General features: G+C 41.7%; 2 protein-coding genes across 4 annotated transcripts; one reads left to right on the top strand and one right to left on the bottom strand.

Annotated features, from left to right (window-relative positions):
- Positions 1–69: 69 nt before the first annotated feature.
- On the top strand, positions 70–6,751 carry NUBP1 (NUBP iron-sulfur cluster assembly factor 1, cytosolic; the record flags this gene model as incomplete). Its single annotated transcript, XM_080556954.1, is given in 12 exon segments — positions 70–387; positions 389–428; positions 505–606; positions 809–945; positions 1,131–1,199; positions 1,717–1,749; positions 2,514–2,604; positions 3,510–3,664; positions 4,878–4,988; positions 5,105–5,207; positions 5,930–6,013; positions 6,587–6,751. Coding segments are annotated over 12 exon segments (1,293 nt in total). The 3' UTR covers positions 6,637–6,751.
- TVP23A (trans-golgi network vesicle protein 23 homolog A) lies at positions 6,067–17,596 on the bottom strand. Of its 3 annotated transcripts, XM_080556966.1 has the most exons (7): positions 17,161–17,596; positions 14,197–14,341; positions 13,229–13,318; positions 10,133–10,258; positions 8,352–8,481; positions 7,830–7,918; positions 6,067–6,085 (listed from the first exon to the last, which is right to left on the bottom strand). In XM_080556966.1, the coding sequence occupies exons 1-6, from the start codon at positions 17,313–17,315 to the stop codon at positions 7,860–7,862; spliced, it is 705 nt and encodes a 234-aa protein (XP_080413092.1). In that variant the 5' UTR covers positions 17,316–17,596; the 3' UTR covers positions 6,067–6,085; positions 7,830–7,859. The 3 variants fall into 3 exon arrangements, with proteins under 3 accessions (XP_080413092.1, XP_080413091.1, XP_080413093.1); XM_080556965.1 differs by lacking the exon at positions 6,067–6,085 and having other exon boundaries at positions 7,823–7,918; XM_080556967.1 differs by lacking the exon at positions 6,067–6,085 and having other exon boundaries at positions 7,823–7,918; positions 14,305–14,341.
- Positions 17,597–17,879: the final 283 nt, after the last annotated feature.

The following is a 17,879-nucleotide window of genomic DNA, read 5'->3' as shown; positions in this document are numbered from 1 at the left end:
ACGAAACACGGCAGTGGCATTATTTTATTGAAGCGATAATCTCAGAGCTGTATAACCTGAGAGGAAAGCATGGCGCATTTATTGCCGCGTAACGCCCCCTCCCCGCTGCACGGTGTCGGTGGCAGCACCTCCCCCTTCGGAGCGCGGCTCCTCCGGGGCGCGGCCGGCGCCAGGCGGGTGGCAGCGGGGCGCCGAGCTCCGTTTGGGGCCCTTTCGGGCGGCCAGCGCGGGCTCCAGCACGGACAGCAGCGCCCCTGTGCCGGGCCGCCCCTCAGGGGTTCGTCCCCTCAGCCCCGCACCTCCCCTGAGGGGCTCGGCTCCGCCCTCCCGCGCGTGCGCCCCGCTTCAGCACCGCCCCTGCGGCGCCCGGCGGATGTGACGCGCAGCGGGCGCCATGGCGGACGCGGCGGGCGGGCCGCAGCCGGAGGGTGAGGGACGCAGCGCGTGGTCCGGGGCTGTGACCGCCGCTGGTGCCCGCACCCCAGCTCTCCTTGTCCGTTGCAGACTGCCCGGGGACCGGCAGCGCCCAGGCGGGCCGGGCCGCCGCCTGCCAGGGATGCCCCAACCAGAAGCTGTGCGCTGCCGGCGCCACCGGCCCGGACCCGGGTGAGGGAGGCCCTGAGGGGGCGGGGGGGGGGGCGGGGGCGGGGCGGGGGCGGGGCTGGGGCTCACAGCGCGAAGGGCGGGGCTCACCGTGTGAAGGGCGGGGCTCACAGCGCGAAGGGCGGGGCTCACAGCGCGAAGGGCGGGGCTCACAGCGCGAAGGGCGGGGCTAGTAGTGGCTGACCGCGGCCGTGCCGCCCCGCAGCGGAGGCGGCGGCGCTGCGGGAGCGGCTGCGGTGCGTGAAGCACGTGGTGCTGGTGCTGTCCGGCAAGGGCGGCGTGGGCAAGAGCACCTTCAGCGCCATCCTGGCCCACGGGCTGGCGGCGGACGAGAGCAAGCAGGTGGGTGGCGCCGGGCGCCCCAGGGCCGAGTCCCGGGCTGCAGGAAGGGCTGTGGCTGCCCCTGCCGCTGCTCCCCGGGGCTTTGGCCGGGCCTGCCGCGCAGAGGTTTCCCCTCCCCGACCCGGCCCTCGAAAGCGGCCCCGTGCCAGCTTGTTCCCAGCGGGCTGCGGTGCTTTGTTTTCCAGGTTGCTCTGCTGGACATAGACATCTGTGGGCCATCGATCCCGAAGATGATGGGTCTGGAAGGCGAGCAGGTATGTTTGTGTTGCTTCTGTAGGGAGAGCTCAAACGTCTGGTTGAAAAGCATTCCCATTTTCTCATCCGCGTTCCAGTTTTACATAGATTGAAGGCTTAATGTTTACTGGGAAACATGTGGCAGTGGGCAGGGAAATGAGATGAGTGAGTTTGGCATGATTTAGTTTGTGAAAGAGTTGTCTGCTTTTCAGTTCTGCAAACCATCTTTTGCTCCATATCTACCACATATCCATGAGCAGTTAACTTCAGTAATGTAGGCCTGATGCTCTTTACCAATCTGGAATATTTCATATAAATACATAAAATCACAGGGGAATTTTCTGCAGAAGAATTAAGCAGTTCACTTACTAATGGAGATCTGGCCTTTCTGCACTGTTTAATTCAATTGTTCCAAAGAAGTGGCATTGCTCCCATGGGCAGGATATCTGTTTATCCAGTTTTGACTTAGGTTCATCCTCTGTGTAACTTCTACATTTTTTTCTAACGTAGCTTTGTATGTATCACTTCAATTTTCAGGTTCATCAGAGTGGATCTGGATGGTCACCAGTGGTAAGTTGGTGCAGCTGTTTTAAAATGAGTTTGCCCTGTGGATTTGCACTGTGTTCTAAGGAGTGAAAGGATGGGGAGAAGCAGAGGATACTTATTCTATTAATTCTTTTCTTAATTACATACACAAATTCTAAAGAATCTGGCTATACGCTATATAGATCAGTGTTAAATTTCTTTTGTTAATCATAATAATACTGTATTTTTAAAATAGCTTTATTACTGTATTTCTGTTGCTTATTGGTTTTTCTGCTATGCTATTGGCAATAAATATTGGCTACTTGATATTTGTATTTGACTGTTATGCAGCTGTACAGTATGCTAACCTTTCAGCGATGGACAGAAAGTATTGTACACCCCCAAAAAAAATCATTGCTCTTCACAAAACGCAGGGAAAGTGCCAGGTGTGGTGGTTTGTTAGTTTCTAAAGACCACATTCAGTGTGTGTTCTGCTAAAAAGACAGCTTGATGCTGAGAGGGAGAGCTGCTTTTATCCTTACACTGCTCCCAGGGTTTCCATCAAACACTGTAAAACTTAGTAAAACTAGTTTTTTGTCAATCTATGAATGTAGTTGGTGAGAGTTGCAGAAAAACCCACGCAGTCTTTAAAGCTGTTTGTTAAAAGGGTAGAACAAGGTTCTCTGTCTTTGTTTTTTAATGTCTTTTTCCCCCCTCAAGCAGCTTTTTCTATAAGACTGTTTAGAGTTGGTTTCTCTGCTCTTTCTCTACTGTTCGGTATTCTCTACTAAGTTTCTCTTCTATTTTAGTATGTTGAAGAAAACTTAGGTGTCATGTCAGTGGGGTTCTTGCTCGGTAGTCCTGATGATGCTGTCATCTGGAGAGGACCAAAAAAAAATGGTACGTATAAAGCGTTTTCAGCAATAATCTATGTAGTTAAAAGACTGAATATCAGATGATGAACTTACTTGTCTAATAGCATAAATAGCATAATATAGCAGGGTACAACAAAAGAAAAAGCAGTAAATAATTCAGTTACACCAGTGGCTAATGTTGTTTCATGGTTTTGTAAATTGTAATACCTTCTAACTTCATCGAATGAATATGTTCAGCTTAAAAAAGTAGGTCATAAAAGGTCTGCGCTCATTATGAATCTGTAGTAACAGAGACAGATTTTAGTTTTGCAAAAGAAATTATTTTTTATAAGTCCCACTTCTAGTTGCTTTTTCCTGTCAAGACAATGAATGATAGGAGCAGAATCTATCTAATTGTTGAAACAATTGTAAAATGATTGACAAGAAGGTAAAACCAAATGAAAACAAATGGAATGCTTTGCTGAAATTTACTCAAACCTCACTAATAATAAATGCTGTAATGGTCCACGATTCCTCAGCGTCAGATGCTTTAGTTGTGGTGTGATAAATTACAAAATACGTTGACTGAGAAGAATTATTTCAAAATTGGAAATGTATAGAAGTGTTTTTTTTGTGATGTTCACTACATACATAGAACTGCATCACTCTGAAGACAAATGTACAGCTCCAAGCATTTTATTTTCTTGTCATACGTGAAGGTAACTAAGTAACCTTTAACTAAGTAGATTAGTTTGAGTCAGTTTTTGCATGGGCGTATTTTTTTTAAGCTTTGGCAAAGTAAGCATTTCTGTACTTAAATCGGCTGTAGTCAGAAGAATCTGAATACGCAGAATCCAGCATTCGAAGTAGACTCTAAACCTTGAAATATACAAAGTTGGGTTTTTTTTTTTTTTCTTCTTTTTCATTGCACATTCTAATCCTTTCTTTTAGGGTTGATCAAGCAATTTCTTCGCGATGTGGACTGGGGTGAAATTGACTACCTAATAATAGATACACCTCCAGGAACGTCAGACGAACACTTGTCTATTGTGCAGTATCTCGGTGCATCACATGTAGATGGCGCTGTTATAATCACTACCCCTCAGGTAACAGAACTTAAATTTCCATTGATTGAAACATCATGGCAGTCCCTTGATTTAGAATCTGTATTTAACTTCAGAGAAAGGATGGTACAAAATCTGAGGGAATTGATTGACCCTGTGCCTACAGGTGGCTGCTTTATGAGTTAGACGCCGTACTCCACTGAGGCATCCATCTGAATGAGCCACTAAACCACGTATCTGTTCACTGTCAAAAGCTGTTGTGATCTGAAGCGTGAAGTGAAATGCAGTATTTCACTTTCTTCTTCAAGATTAGAGTTGGCATAGCTGGGAATTTGTAATTTACTCACCAATAGCTTAATGTACAGAAGTCAGAATGTTCAGAAGTCAGTAAGAAGTTTAGTATTTAAGTGATAAGATGTGCACTGTCTGAGAGCACACGAAGTGCTGCCTCCAGACTGCACAGTACTAGGCCTTTGCATAAGTCAGAGGGAGTAGAGGAAAGTCACACAGACTTACAATCTCAAGGAAAACTTGATTTGCAAATGGAAAGTAGGCACATTTCTGTGATGCGTGTTCTTAGAAGAAAAATCTGACCATGGAGAGCTGAAACTTAAAAGATATCAAATTCAAACATAGGTTTTAATCCCTGGTTTGGAAAAGAAACAGGAGATAAAACTAGAAGAAAACACCAAGTATTTTCACAACACTTGAAAGAATATAAAATGTAAAGGAAATGGAATGCTGAGGACAATACCAGATAGGCGTTGAGGAAAGGAGAATGAAAAAAGGAGAACTAATTGAGGTCAGGCATATATGCAAAAACTCTGAGGGGATGATAAGCTATTTAAAATGTGACTTGAAAAAAGTAAGTGTAAGCCTAGTGGTTCTTGTCTTTCTCTGCTGTTGACAATGCCAAGGATCTTTCTGTAAACTGAACATGTGAGAAAGTTCCATTTTAAAGAACTAGCAATTCAAGATGAACATGAGATAAAATATATGTATGGGTGAATCTACACTAGAGTAAAGTCAGCTTCCAAAATAAAACCACGTTCAGTAGGCTAGAACAGTTTTAGCCTGTTCTACTGTTATTCGGAGATTTTTTTTGCTGGACTACATAGTACAGGTTTATGTTCTTCAAAATATGAAGAGACAGTAATAACTGATTATAAACTTTAACATAGCTCTAAGGATTAACTTAGTAGCTTCAGCATCAAAATATTACAGTCAAAGTAGCAGTGTTTTCTAATATTTGTAGGAATTATCACTTCAGGATGTTCGGAAGGAGATCAACTTCTGTCATAAAGTGAAACTGCCAATCATAGGTGTTGTGGAAAATATGAGTGGCTTTATATGTCCAAAATGTAAGGTAAGGCTAGCTGTATCTTACAGCACTTCTTTATCTTGATGTTGTTTGCATATAAAACATTTCTCCAAAAATGCCGTGTTCTCTGAATTGCAGTATTTTAACTCATGCTTTCCTAGAATGAATCTCAGATCTTTCCCCCGACTACTGGAGGTGCAGAGAAAATGTGCCAGAACTTAAATGTTTCCCTCCTGGGTAAAGTGCCTCTAGATCCTCAAATAGGTAAAGTTACCATGTTGCACTACATTTAAAACAAGTTGTTCATCTTGTACTGAATTTATTACTGGAAAGCCTGACTTAGACACTGGTAAATTATAACATTAAACGTTTTGTCTCTTGGGTAAATAGCTGCTTTCAGATAGAATGGTTATTTGAATCAAAAATTACTGGAAGTGCGACACGGCATGGTGTAAAAAGAGAAAAGTGCTAGGATAATTTACTTAACCTGAAATTTCATCTTGATAAAGATTATATCATATATCTTTTCAGCTGTATAATTGTATTCTAAGTACACTGTGTCTTTCTCTTCAGTGTAATTACGTGAAAGTGCAGAATTAATAAATTCGTAACTACTACCAAGAATAACATCTTGTAAATATTACGCACTAAAATTAGTGCTTTACCCACTGTTACTGGCATGACTCAGATTCTCTTGTGGATTGTGGGATGGCTTGGTTCTTTACTCACCACCTATTAGAAATTAACGCTTGATTTAATGGCATAAGGAACAGATCGGTACTTCCAAAATAACGACTGAAATTTTCTATTGATAGTGTTCCTTTGTAAAGCTAAGCCATTATATTACTGACACAATGACTTAGAAGGAATAGATCAAGTGGCTCATTGGAAGGGTATAACTTCTAGTGGGATGAAGTTTAAAATAAGACAAGTTCTTTTTTAATTTTTCTCTTGGTATGTTTTCATGTTTTTCCCTGTCCTTCAAGGAAAAAGTTGTGACAAAGGTCAGTCTGTCTTGTCTGAAGCACCTGAGTCTCCAGCTACATCATCTTACAGGAACATCATTCAGAGTAAGTCTGGAAATCTCTGTTCAAGTGAATCCTTTCCATTCTGAGCGTTTCCTTTGGCAATGCGTAAAAGTGCTAAACAAAATTATGTTATTCTGCCACATACAATTAAAACAAGCACGGTACATATGTATAGCAATTCTGAAAGTAACGTACACAAGTACAATGCTTATTTTTGTTCATCAGTTATAATAGGCTTATAAAGCAATAACTAAATTGTATTTAATAACCAGTTTAAATGTTTAGTGTAAGTCATTAATTTTCAGAAAAGGTGTATATGCTTGCTCTCAAGCAGTTCTTCAGCGGGCCTGTTGAGAGGAGCTTACTGAGTAAGATACAGCTGGCTAATTATTGCCTTCACTCTGATTGTAATTACACAAAAAAAAAACCCATACAAAAACTACCTTAAGAGCAGACGACATACAGTTTTTAAAATACCAACAGTTGGGAAAATTCCTAAGGCCCTTTAGTGCTGATTAAGGCCTAACCTGTGATATTTGTACTGAATGGAGACAGGCTGATCCCTGATATGCAACTGAGATGTTACTTATATTACTTTCTCCCTTGTCTCTCCAGGAATTCAGGAATACTGTGATCAACATACTCAAGAAGAAAAGATTATCTAATTATGAGTGAAGTAAAAATGTATTTCATGTGTAATTATAGAAAAGTAACTTATGCCTTGATTTAATAGAAGGAATGTATTCTTTTTGTATTTTGCAAATAAATTCTTATAATTAATGTCTTTGCCTTAGGTTTTTATTTCCATCATTTAAGATTCTGGAAGTTCACAGGCATCTCAAAGCTTGCTATAGTTTAAAAAAAACACAACTGTACATCTATGTTACAAAGGTGTAATCTGAATCCAGTGTCACCATACTAGTAACCTGAATATGAAGTTGACTTTTGAAAACATCTGTATGCAAGATTTTATTCACACAGTTGAACATAAAATACGTTTCACTGATGTAGGGATGTTGTATCTGAAGAATCTAATAAGCATGTGTAGTAGGCTTTGCCCTACCCTCTGCACTGGGATTAATTGTAACGCCCACTTTCTTACTGCAAAACATCCCATAAGTATCTTTTTCCTTTCCGTATAAAAGATCTGTATTTTGAGTAGAATTGTTGAAGTGATGTCTTTTTTTATTATTGGCATCAGTTTTAAAATAAAAACCTGCTAGAGTTTAGGCAGCTATGATTACAGTATAAATACAGTATTTTATTACAGGTATTGAATAAAATAAATGTATTTTAATTACTTAACTGTGGCTGCTCCACACAAGTACACTGTGAACTTGCTGCAAGATTTTTTTCTTCTACTAGATCTTAAGCCTGAATACAAAAAAAAAATTAAATTTGGTTTCTTAAATAACCAAGTGGCCCTTTATGATTGTAATTCCTCTTTTTACTGCAGAATCAACTCTGAGAACAGAGTTATGAGAGTGTACAAGAGGAAAAGGTAATTTCGTTTTATTAACTGTAGTTTGAAAAACAAGTGATCGTTGTCTTTTGACTATATTCTAATTCTCAGTTAGGATAACCCAATAGTTTCAGGTTAGTTCACAGTTTTTTTCTCAAGGACATGTCTGCTCATAAAAGTTCTGTATAAACCACAAGCACTGTTCTCATGCCTGTGCAAACTGCCTTTTGGTGAAAGTCTTATTTTGAAATAAGTAGAGTCTTTAACAAAGGCTATAAACCTTTCTGTCTGAAGACACAAATGACAAAATCATTATTTCATGCAGGTATAATTCTAGAAGAGCTTCACTTCAGTAACTTAATATGAAAAACAGCTTTCATAAATCAGTATTTTTACCGGTTGTCTTTTTATTATTTCCTTAAATGACTATCTAGTGCCTGTCTTTCCATGTTCTTCAATGCAGTCGTCTGAAATTCTTGTCTGTCCTACAGAATGAACACAGGAAAGGCGGATGTCACCATAGCACAGTATGCAGGAATCATAAACAGGGAAAAGGCTGGTGGAAGCCTCAGGGTTTAAGACTGCTCTTCCATTTGTATGTATCCATATTGTAACACCTAGGCATTACAATACCTCAGAAGGCATCATACTGAAGGTTTAACTTAGAGGAAATTCTTCATGGGCCTTGCAAGCAGCTCAGTTGTGAAGCTTCAGCAAGGCTCCTGAATACAGAGCAGACTGCCATGGGGTACAGCCCCTCTGCGAGAGTGCACAAGAATTGCTTATTGGAGAATCAAGGTAGCCCTGTCAGAAGCTACACTAGGAACTAATACCAGGAAAAGCCAAAACCAACAGCGTGAGGCAGGTCGGCATTTGATACCTCGTGGTTTATAGCTGATGGTCCAGCTTGGTACTTACTCTTGGGAACATCTGCTGTGACAAAAAACCTCGAAGTTATTCTGCTGATGCTTTTTTGTCCCCCTAATTTGCAGTGGATGTATCCATATAAATTAGCAGTTTGAAGGGAGATCCCAGCTATCACGAGAGCCTGTGGACAAACAAAAGATTGGCTGGGACAAATATACTGCCATATATGTAGACTATGCATAGAATATATATGCATGCACATATATGTATGTATACTCTATACATACAGGCTGTAAGAAAGGAATATCCCTTCAAATAATGAAAGACCTTAAAAGAGATCCAACCGTACTAAACACTGTAGTCCCTTTCTGCAAAATGTCTTTTTTATCAAAACTGTGCAGCTTTTTTTTTTTTTTTCTGGCTCAGGTCATTCTGCATTTTGAAAAACTTCATTACTTTCTGAAGAGCACCTATCCAAAAAAGCACCTATTTGACCAATTGCGTAATCATTTAATCTTTGAAACCTGATCGTATCTAAGAGCTTCACATCCAAACACACAGCAAGCCTGCAGACACGTTTAGCTGCCAAATGCCTTACGACACACAAGTAAGATCCTATAACTTGCAGATTTACAAATAGCATCAATAGATGTGAATCAATATCCATCGTTAGCAGGCAGTGTAAATGAGTAGGTCCTTTCATGATGCTAGAGGCTTAGCAGCAGGCAAAATCCAATTAATTAACTGGTAAAATAATGTTTTTCTTAATTTCCTGGAAGCTGTCAAATTTTCATTTGGGTAACATGGTTTTACAAGCACCTGAACAACCTGCATCTTCTGTGCTAGCTCAGGTTCCTTCTCCAGCTAGCTCTTTGCTTAGCAAACAATCTGTTTTTCAAAACTAAAGGTGGAGCTGTGAAGGAAGACAGCTGGTTTAATTTTAACTATTGTTTGTATAGTTATGCCATTTGGGGCATTAGAAAGCAGTTAATGATTTGCAATAGATTCATACCCGTTATCTGAATTTCCTGTTTCATTTACTAACAAAATGTAATCTCGGCTATTATTTGTTCTGTAGCAGCAGGTATGCAAGACGCTTTATATCTTTTAAAAATTAATAATAAAATTGTACTTTGCACAGTTCAGAACTTGACGAAATGTATTCTATGGTGATTATGCAAGCACAATTGAAAAGTTTACAGAGGAAAACAAAGATTTCATAGACAAAGCATCAGCATAATGTAATATATGGGGTACAATTTCTATTTAGGAAAATGTAATGCTTTGCTTTTTGTAGAATAGATGACTTATAAATACAATAATTATAAACTATATATCTCAATTTATCAAGATTTTTAAGTGCTGTGATACTGGTTCTTTCAAAAGGGAATGATACCAGAAATCTAAAATCCTTACTTTTAAGAGCTTAAGAGACATTCAAGTCCCGAGGAGATGTGAAAACCTGAAAGCCAGCACTTTTGGTTCACTTTTTGTTCTCTCCTACTAGTCTCCTCTGACGGCAATAAAGAAGTTGGAGAAAAGTAAGATGCTACAGTTAAAAATGAGGCAGCAATTCTGTCAACTACCTAAGATGCTTTACTGGAGATAAATGAAGTAGTTGACAGCTGATAACCTAGTAAAAGTGAGGCTAAAAATGATCCATTCTGGAGTGCAGGGCTTGCCTGCAGAAAACTCTGACTCCTTGAAGCTGTTAGGGGGATTTCTGTAATGTTGGAGATTTTGGTACAGATTGTTGCAAAACTACAGATCTGGGTTTTCCCTCAATTAACATTACTTGTCAGCTGTAGCTCATTCAGTAATGCCAGACTTACCAGCCATTTCAGCTTCAGGGAGAACAAGGTGCTGAAGAAAAATACAATCCATATGACTGGACAGATAATGAGGCCAAGCCAAAAGATTCGAGCTTCAGCTTCAGTTGAGGCAGCTATTGTAGACACCTAGCAAGAAAATTACTGAAACTTTTAGTCACAAAGACAAAACCCATAATAAGTAACAAATCAGTGGAGGAGGAGGAATGGACAAATCTACTTGTTTACCCAAATTTCATTTATTACATGCATACAGACAGGGTGGTTTCAATAGGAAGAGAAGTCACTGATGCGAAATTTTCTGCCCGCTGTCCTACTGTACATGATAGTATTTTCTTTTCAAAATGCACTGTTTTCCTTTTCCTGTTCTCACTTAAATGAGATAATCCATTCCTTTTGTAAAAGGTAGTTGCCACTAATGCTACAGATTAATAATATTTTATAGTCAAAAGTTCTATATGCTAACCATTACTTTTAAACTTCAGAAAGACTAAGTTAAATTTGGTATTAGATTCAAACTTTACCAAGGGCTCAGAGAAGCGTGAAACAGAAGACAGTGTTACAAGCTGAACTTCAGTGTGAGTATTTTGCAGTCTGAGGAGTAGTTTTGTGACTTGTGCCATGATCACAAGTCAAAAGCATTGGGAAAAAAATCAGTGTAGTATCAGAAAAAAACTATAATATCTAATGTGGCAATGAGTATCTATACCAAGTGCTAACAAGCAAACTTTAAAGATCCGCACAGGATTGATCATTTGGTTCCAGTTCAGACAATTAAATTCTCATAAAAGTGTCCATTTCTACACATTTTATAAAAGCACACATAGCTTAATTTAAACCTGGTGTGATGCTTAGTTTTATGTTATGTAAACTAATAGTTCAGTCTTGCTTATGAAGTCCATTGATATTTGATAAATTAAGACATGTAGCTTCAAAATGCCTAACACTACTGTTGGGCACCACAGCAACTGCTGGCACCTCTCTGAAGGGGGCATCATTCAAGGTGCTCTATTTGCGTTCTTCAGGGAGAGCAAAAGCCTCAAGGCAGGCTGAAAAAAAAAATAAAAAAAGGTTGTGGATTTCTTCTAGTCAGTACAACTCAAAAGGATCACTGTTAGCTCCAAGCACTTAAGAGAAACTAAGCAAAGATTTGCTCAGAAGGTTTTGATCCTTCCTGGGAGAACAGAATTCAGAATCACACACCAAACATCAGGCCACTCAACCATCACCAGTGCTACCTTCTGAAATACGAGCTTCTCAGCAGGAAAGGAAAACTCCGTGGAGTTTGAAAACTGAAAAGACTCTTAGTTCAGTACCTAGAGTTCTCCCTCTGAAAATAAGATTCATCCGTCCATCCCATGTTAGACAGATGGTGGTATCCAGCAAACGTGGTTAAGCTACTCTGTTGCGCCAAAGAAAATCCTGGAAGATGCATTAATTAGCAAGTGTCTAATTTTTCAAAATACACTCTAAACCAGTGATGTTGGAGAGATCCAGAGAATAATGTTGGTCTGTGCCTTCACAGAATTACAGAAAAAGAAAGATGTTCTGAGTCAGTAAAAGAGCTTCATCACCTGTATCCAGAACTGACAAATTACCCAGTAGGGTATTAGCACAAACTAATGCAGGGGAATAAAAATCTCAGTGCACCTAAGAACTCCACACCTAAAAGAACTAATTAACTTGATGAGCAAGATTACAAAAGGCTGCAGCCCCCTAAAAAAGAAAAAAAAATAACTCTAGGTGGAACTTCTGTCCCAGTAGCAGTGCACCAGGAATTGGCTGCTTGTTATTGGTGACTTGGAATATTTCTAAGCAAATCCACTCCCTAGAGGAAGAGATTTCAAAAAGCTGCCAGAGGACTGGGAAGGGAGGTGGGGACTCTGGAAAGTAAGATGATTGTGTGTATTCCGGGACTTGTAAATGATAAAGCAGTTACGGACAAGCCATGACCAAAGTACAGGCCACTCTAATTACATGCTATACTATGATTTTCATGTTTATCAAACTATTTGCTACAAGTTTTGGAAGGCTTGAGCCCATACGAGTGAGTTGACTTTGTACTCTTAGGCTGGAATTAGCAAACTGCAATAAGCGAACTAGGGAACATGCTTACTCATTTTACGGTAATATTGCAGTCAGGAGGTCATCTCATGAACACCCTTGCTTTTAAGATCTAAGAAAGTTCTTGCTTACTGCCGCAGATCAACAAAACTAAGATACTCTAAAGGTCTTCTAGCTTCTCTGCTTTCCTGCAGACCTTCCTGTATTCCCAGTTTCACGTGGCTTACAGGCAGAAAGCTGGCATCACTTAGCTTCTTACTGGCGTGCAGCCATGCTGCCTGCTGGGCTGCGGCTGGGCTCCAGACCTGCACCTTCAGTGTTTTATGCTGGGCTCTGCACCTGGGGTGTGTGCACAGCTGGGTCTGTGAGAAAGGGATGTCCCAGTCAGCAGCACTTCAAGTGCTGTTCTACAAGCCTCTTGCCTCAATGGGATTTTGGACAATGTTAGGAAACCAACATGAAAACTGTTTAATCTTGACCTTGGAGGCACTGCCAAGTGCCACTTGGTAGTTGGGTTTTTGTCTTTTTTTGCTCAGGGTGTTGGGCAAGCACTAGCAGTGTTGGAATGCGTTGTGATACAGGTACTACAGCCCAGCATATTCCCTGAGCATGAATAAAACTTAAAAAAAAACTTTTAAAAACTGAATTTGAACTATTCAGCCTTGCTTTCAACCTAGCTCTTCCCTGAAGAGAATTCCCTTTTGTAATTAACTAAGGGAAGATGTGTTTATTACAAGGTGTTCTCACTTGAAATTAAAATAGAACTACCAGAAATGTCATATATAGAACCACGATATGAATATTTATTCTGCTGATGAGTATGATATGAGTTGCAAGACCTCTGCTGAGTATTTCCAGGAACTGACAACCTGGTGTGCTTGCAGCTGAATACTTGCTTTATCTTCTAAAGAAACTAGATATTGAGCATTTTTGTAACAGTTGCTTTTTTGTTCCTTTATTGGAATTAGTATGGGCTTTACAAGCTTTCATACGCACTCTTGTTTGTCCCAAACCTATTTTTGTTATCATTCTTACCCTTCTTGCTTCAAATACCCAGTGGCTTTTTCCGTCTTCATCAATCTGGTTCCACCAACGTAAACCAACCAGGAGTCTTCCTGTCACATTCTAGTGACACAGTTATTTGCATTAACCAGGTGCGCAATTTACTTGTCAGACAACATTTAAAATTAAGACAAATGTCTTTAAAAAAAAATAATTTTATCAAATAGTAAATTTAGTTCTAAAAGCTATGTCAACTTGTGCACAACAGTCACTAACGATGGATGAGTTAATAAAAATCAGAGGCCTGTTCTCCTCATGTGATAAGTAGCGCAGTAACATTGATTTAGGTAAGAAATTATACGACGTGCCCTTTCAAAGTCAGTATCTTGGAGAAGCCTCTGATAAATTCTTAGTAAGAGAGGAGAACACCAAACAAAACCATTTAGGGAAAATGAAAGATTAATTATAAGCAAGTTTGGAATCAAGCAAATTAAGACAATATTTTTGTGCCTGGATGAATACTATAATTTTTCAGGATGCCCGAGAAATAAGTGCTTCACTTCAGTGCAGAAGCATCATTCTGTTTTGAACCCCTGGGGATTCAAGGCTGGCCTGACCAAGCTGCCTGCCCATGGTGAGGGCACTGCTGCTTCAGCTGGGCTCCCGGCAGCGTCATGCAGCTCCTGCATGCTGGCAGCGAGGCACAGAATTGCAGCTTTGGGCACCCTTGGGCATCCATCACTGAAAGCTAGTTTTAATTTATTTTTTCTAAGAGGGAAAGTATACAGACAAATCTGCCTATGGCAAGGCAACTTGCTCACCATGTGTAACTTATATCAGTGACTAAAGATACGTAAAAGTCTTCAATAAAATGTGTCAGACATGTTTAATAGATCTACAGATCAGTGTTTTTGTCACTCTTCAGTACACATCTTCCTTATCATTTTCATTTAATGGCACATAATACTTTCAAAGGTAATTACTGTTCAGGGTCATCTTACCTTAACTGACCAGAAGTCAAAGGATAGAAGGAGGAGAATAGTGACAAAACAGGCAACAAAGCTGTTGCTGAACCAGTCACAGAACAAGTAGGTAATAATAGCACTCACTCGGAAAAACAGGTGGAAAAAGGTGGCCAGTGGGTGCCTGGAAAAACAACAGAGAGCACTTAGGAAGTTATGGGACAAGAAGGGAAGTTTTATACTTGCTAACAATGCAGTATAACACAGCTAGTTCTAGTCTGTAACGGTATCTCCATTTGTATCTGCTGTTATTTCATATGTTGATGTATTACCAAAGTGATAATTCTTCCAATAACTAATCTCCAATCAACAGCTAAAAGATGTGTTGTTCATGATAAAACTTCCTCCAAGATGGCACAAAATCTGCATTCTTTCATCCATTTCTTTGGTAGTGCATGAAGGAATCTAGTGGTTGCATTCACCACTGCACTCCGAACTCCGTATTTCATGAAATCAACCAGTGTAGAATTGAGACAGATCTCATGCCTTTCAGAAGTATTTTGAAAACAGGAATGGGAACTCTGAAGTTTAAAAAAAAAATCAAAACAAAAGATATAGCATAAGACAAAATGAATCTTAGTATGCAGTGACTGAGAACGTGTCCTTTCACAGAGGAAGTACAATTAAGGAAGTTTATAGTTCTTTTGAATGAATGTCCATTAACTTTGTTAGATATTTGTGCTTTCCTTATCAAACAATTCTGTCTATTATGAAATAAAGGGAAACTTTGGAACAAGAACTATACAGAACTGAATTTTGGCCTGTACAGTAAGACACAGGTTTTGAGGAAAGCTGCAATAAATGCAGTAAATTGTAACATGCCAGGTACAAAAGCTTGTACTGTACAGTTGTTCCTGTAAATTAGTTTAAAATGACAATTAACCAGATTAATTAAATGGACATTCCATTTAAGTAACTTCTTCCTTTAAAACTGGAATTAATAAAATGTTTTCCAAATAACTTTTCCATCAGTGATGCCCCTCTACATCTTTAAACAATTAATAGTATGGCCCAAGCCACAATTAATTTTAACAATTCTATTTATTACGTTAAAAATTAAATTAAATAAAAATTAAAAATGCTGCATATATACAATAATTATAATTCTTCATAAAATTGAAATATAATTACATTTAAATTAGAATTAATGTTTATATCTTTATTGGAATGTTATTCCTGTGTGCCTGTTCTAGAAATTAGCTAGCCTATAATGGAAACGTTGTGCTCGTAGTAGTAAACGTGCTTGCCTGGGCAAGCAAGAACGACACGCAGCTGAAGTTTACATTTACTCCTTCCCGATCATGCCCACACTAACCTCAAACTTTCCAAAAACTACTTCTGACTTAAAAACTAAACATGTGACATTTGAAGTGAAAGGAGCTTTATTTGACCCAAGCAGATGGGTGGGTGGGGGGAGCGGAGGGAGTCCTGTGAACTCTCAAACCCAGACACGACCTTGCTATCTCAAACAGGACACAAGAGTTGCATGAATGGTATGTTTTAGCAATAAAAGCTATTTGGAGAAGTCACAGTGCTTTATTTTGGAAGTCAGATGATGAATTACTGTTGAATACTGATGAATTACAGAATGAATCTGTTCTGATGTCAGACTTTGAAGACTGTTTACTGAGAAAGTCTGTGAGCAAGAGGCCTGCAGTTATTACAACCCTAAATGCTTTACTGAGCCTGTAGAACATATCTCAACAGCCAAGGAACCAGTGCTGTGGACCTCAGGAACTCAGACAAATGCTTCAGTGCAGTTTCACTTCATGCAGGCTCTAGGCTGGTCCCACTGACTGACCCTGTGGCTGGTGTGCGCAAGATGCCCTGGAGTTGTATTTTCCAGTTTAGTCTCATTCGTTCATGTGCTCCAAGTCTGCACCACAACACAAATCAAAACACAAACCTGCATCTAAACTGTGGGCTGCCGCTAATGCACTGAAAACAAAGCAGTTCTGGCCATGTTAACTGTGGCTGGTTCATCAAGCAGGTGCCCTGCTGCGAAGTCCAACGCAGTGGAAGGGCTGAAAGGCTTCAGCAGACACTAGTAAAACTGAGTGATTGTACTGTGAAGCTGCACAGTTGGTTGTGTACCTCAGATGTCCAGTCTTAACAGCTCTTATTTTACTTTGTTTATGCATGCAAGAATATTAATGGTGTAATGGACCGCAGTGATCTGGGGTAAGGTAGAAGGAGGGAGTAATAGAAATTTCAGCTGATCATGTGCAGTAGTGATGTGTACGTGTGACATATATTGGTCTTAAACTAAAAAAGGATAGGTTTAGACTAGACATTAGGAGATTCTTCACTGTAAGGGCAGTGAGGCACTGGAACAGGTTGCCCAGGGAAGTTGTGGGTGCCCCATCCCTGAAGGTGTTCAAGGCCAGGCTGGATGGGGCCTTGGCCAACCTGATCTAGTGGGTAGCATCCCTGTCCATGGCAGGGGGTTTGAGTTAGGTGATCCGTAAGGTCCCTTCCAACCCGAGCCATTCTATGATATGCCTGTGGCACGCACCTGTCTTCTCAACAGCCTTTGGGGGGACATCCTTCTGTAGCTCCGTATGGGACAAAAGTGGGGTCCCCAGCTGCAGGCAGCTCACCCCGAGGGTGTTGGGTCTCTGTGGCTTTCCCAGGTAAGAGCTACACACATGTCATATTCCAGGCATCACCATCCCTTGGTGGGAAGAGCTGCTGCTTCCACCCAAAACAACCGCTCCCGCTCAGCGGGGCGCACAGCGCAGTCCCAGAGCTCACTGCCGGGGACGAGGGAGCCCTCCTGCCGCCCCGCAGCGCGGCGGCTGCCCGGCCCCGAGCAGAAGGCGGCTGCCATGGGCCGGGGCGGCCCCCTCAGGCCTCGGGCCTCCCCGCCCGGCGCTCGGGTGCTGCCTCACGCGCCCCCCCCCCCCGCCCCGGGAAGGGGCCGCTCCGGTCCCCCGCCGTTACCTGATTTGGGCTTTCCGCAGCGCCAGCTCCTCCTCGCCGCCCAAGTCCAGCGACACGTCCTCGGTGTCGTCCCCCAGCGCCTGTGGCGGGGACCCCCACAGCGCGCCCGGCAGCGGCGAGGGGAGGCCGGGCCGCGCAGCCCCCGCCTGCTTCATCCTCCGGGCGGGGGGGTTCAAGGAAAAGGACCCGGCCGCGGCCTGTTCGGGGCCCAGGGGTTGGGCTGGAGCCGGGGGAACTGCCCGCAGCCCCGCACGGACACCCCTGGAGGGGCCCGGGGCTGCCGCCCCTTCCCCGGGCAGCGGCCTGGCCGCGCCGCCGGGGAGGTGGGCCTGGGAGATGAGGGTGCTGCGGGCACCGCCAGCGTAACGGGGGGGCTCGGCCTTTGGTAAAAGGTTAGGGAAGAACTGCGGGATGTGCTTTGAATTGCAGGTGGATGGCGCAGCGGTAAAGGACAAGTGGAAGGAGACAGCGATAGCGGCAGCGGGAAGCCTTCGGGAAGGTCGATGACTGGGGGAAGTAGCACGGTGAAGTGAGGCATCAAGGAAACAACTCGGGCAGGAAAGTGTGAAGTGAAGGATCAAGGAAGAGCTGATACATCAGTCATTTGTAGATCTCACTAGCGTTACGTAAGCCTGCAAATGACAGCGTAGTAGGCTTCTCTGAAATATCTAACCGAAACAGAGTGTATATTTTTAGTAAGTACAGAAGCTGCCAAAGTG

This window comes from Anser brachyrhynchus, assembly GCF_964034855.1.
Source record: "Anser brachyrhynchus genome assembly, chromosome: 15".
NCBI classification, from domain to species: Eukaryota; Metazoa; Chordata; class Aves; order Anseriformes; family Anatidae; genus Anser; species Anser brachyrhynchus.
The sequence above is the reverse complement of the archived record's forward strand: the minus strand, read 5'-3'. Positions and strand labels throughout refer to the sequence as shown.

Excerpts from the sequence above, each read along its gene's own strand:
- TVP23A (XM_080556966.1), bottom strand. The coding sequence starts at position 17,315 with ATGAAGCAGGCGGGGGCTGCGCGGCCCGGCCTCCCCTCGCCGCTGCCG. Across the intron at positions 13,319-14,196 it reads TTGACTTCTGGTCAGTTAAG|AATGTGACAGGAAGACTCCT; the intron begins GTAAGATGACCC and ends CTGTGTCACTAG. Across the intron at positions 7,919-8,351 it reads CACAGCAGATGTTCCCAAGA|GACAGACAAGAATTTCAGAC; the intron begins GTAAGTACCAAG and ends TTCATTCTGTAG.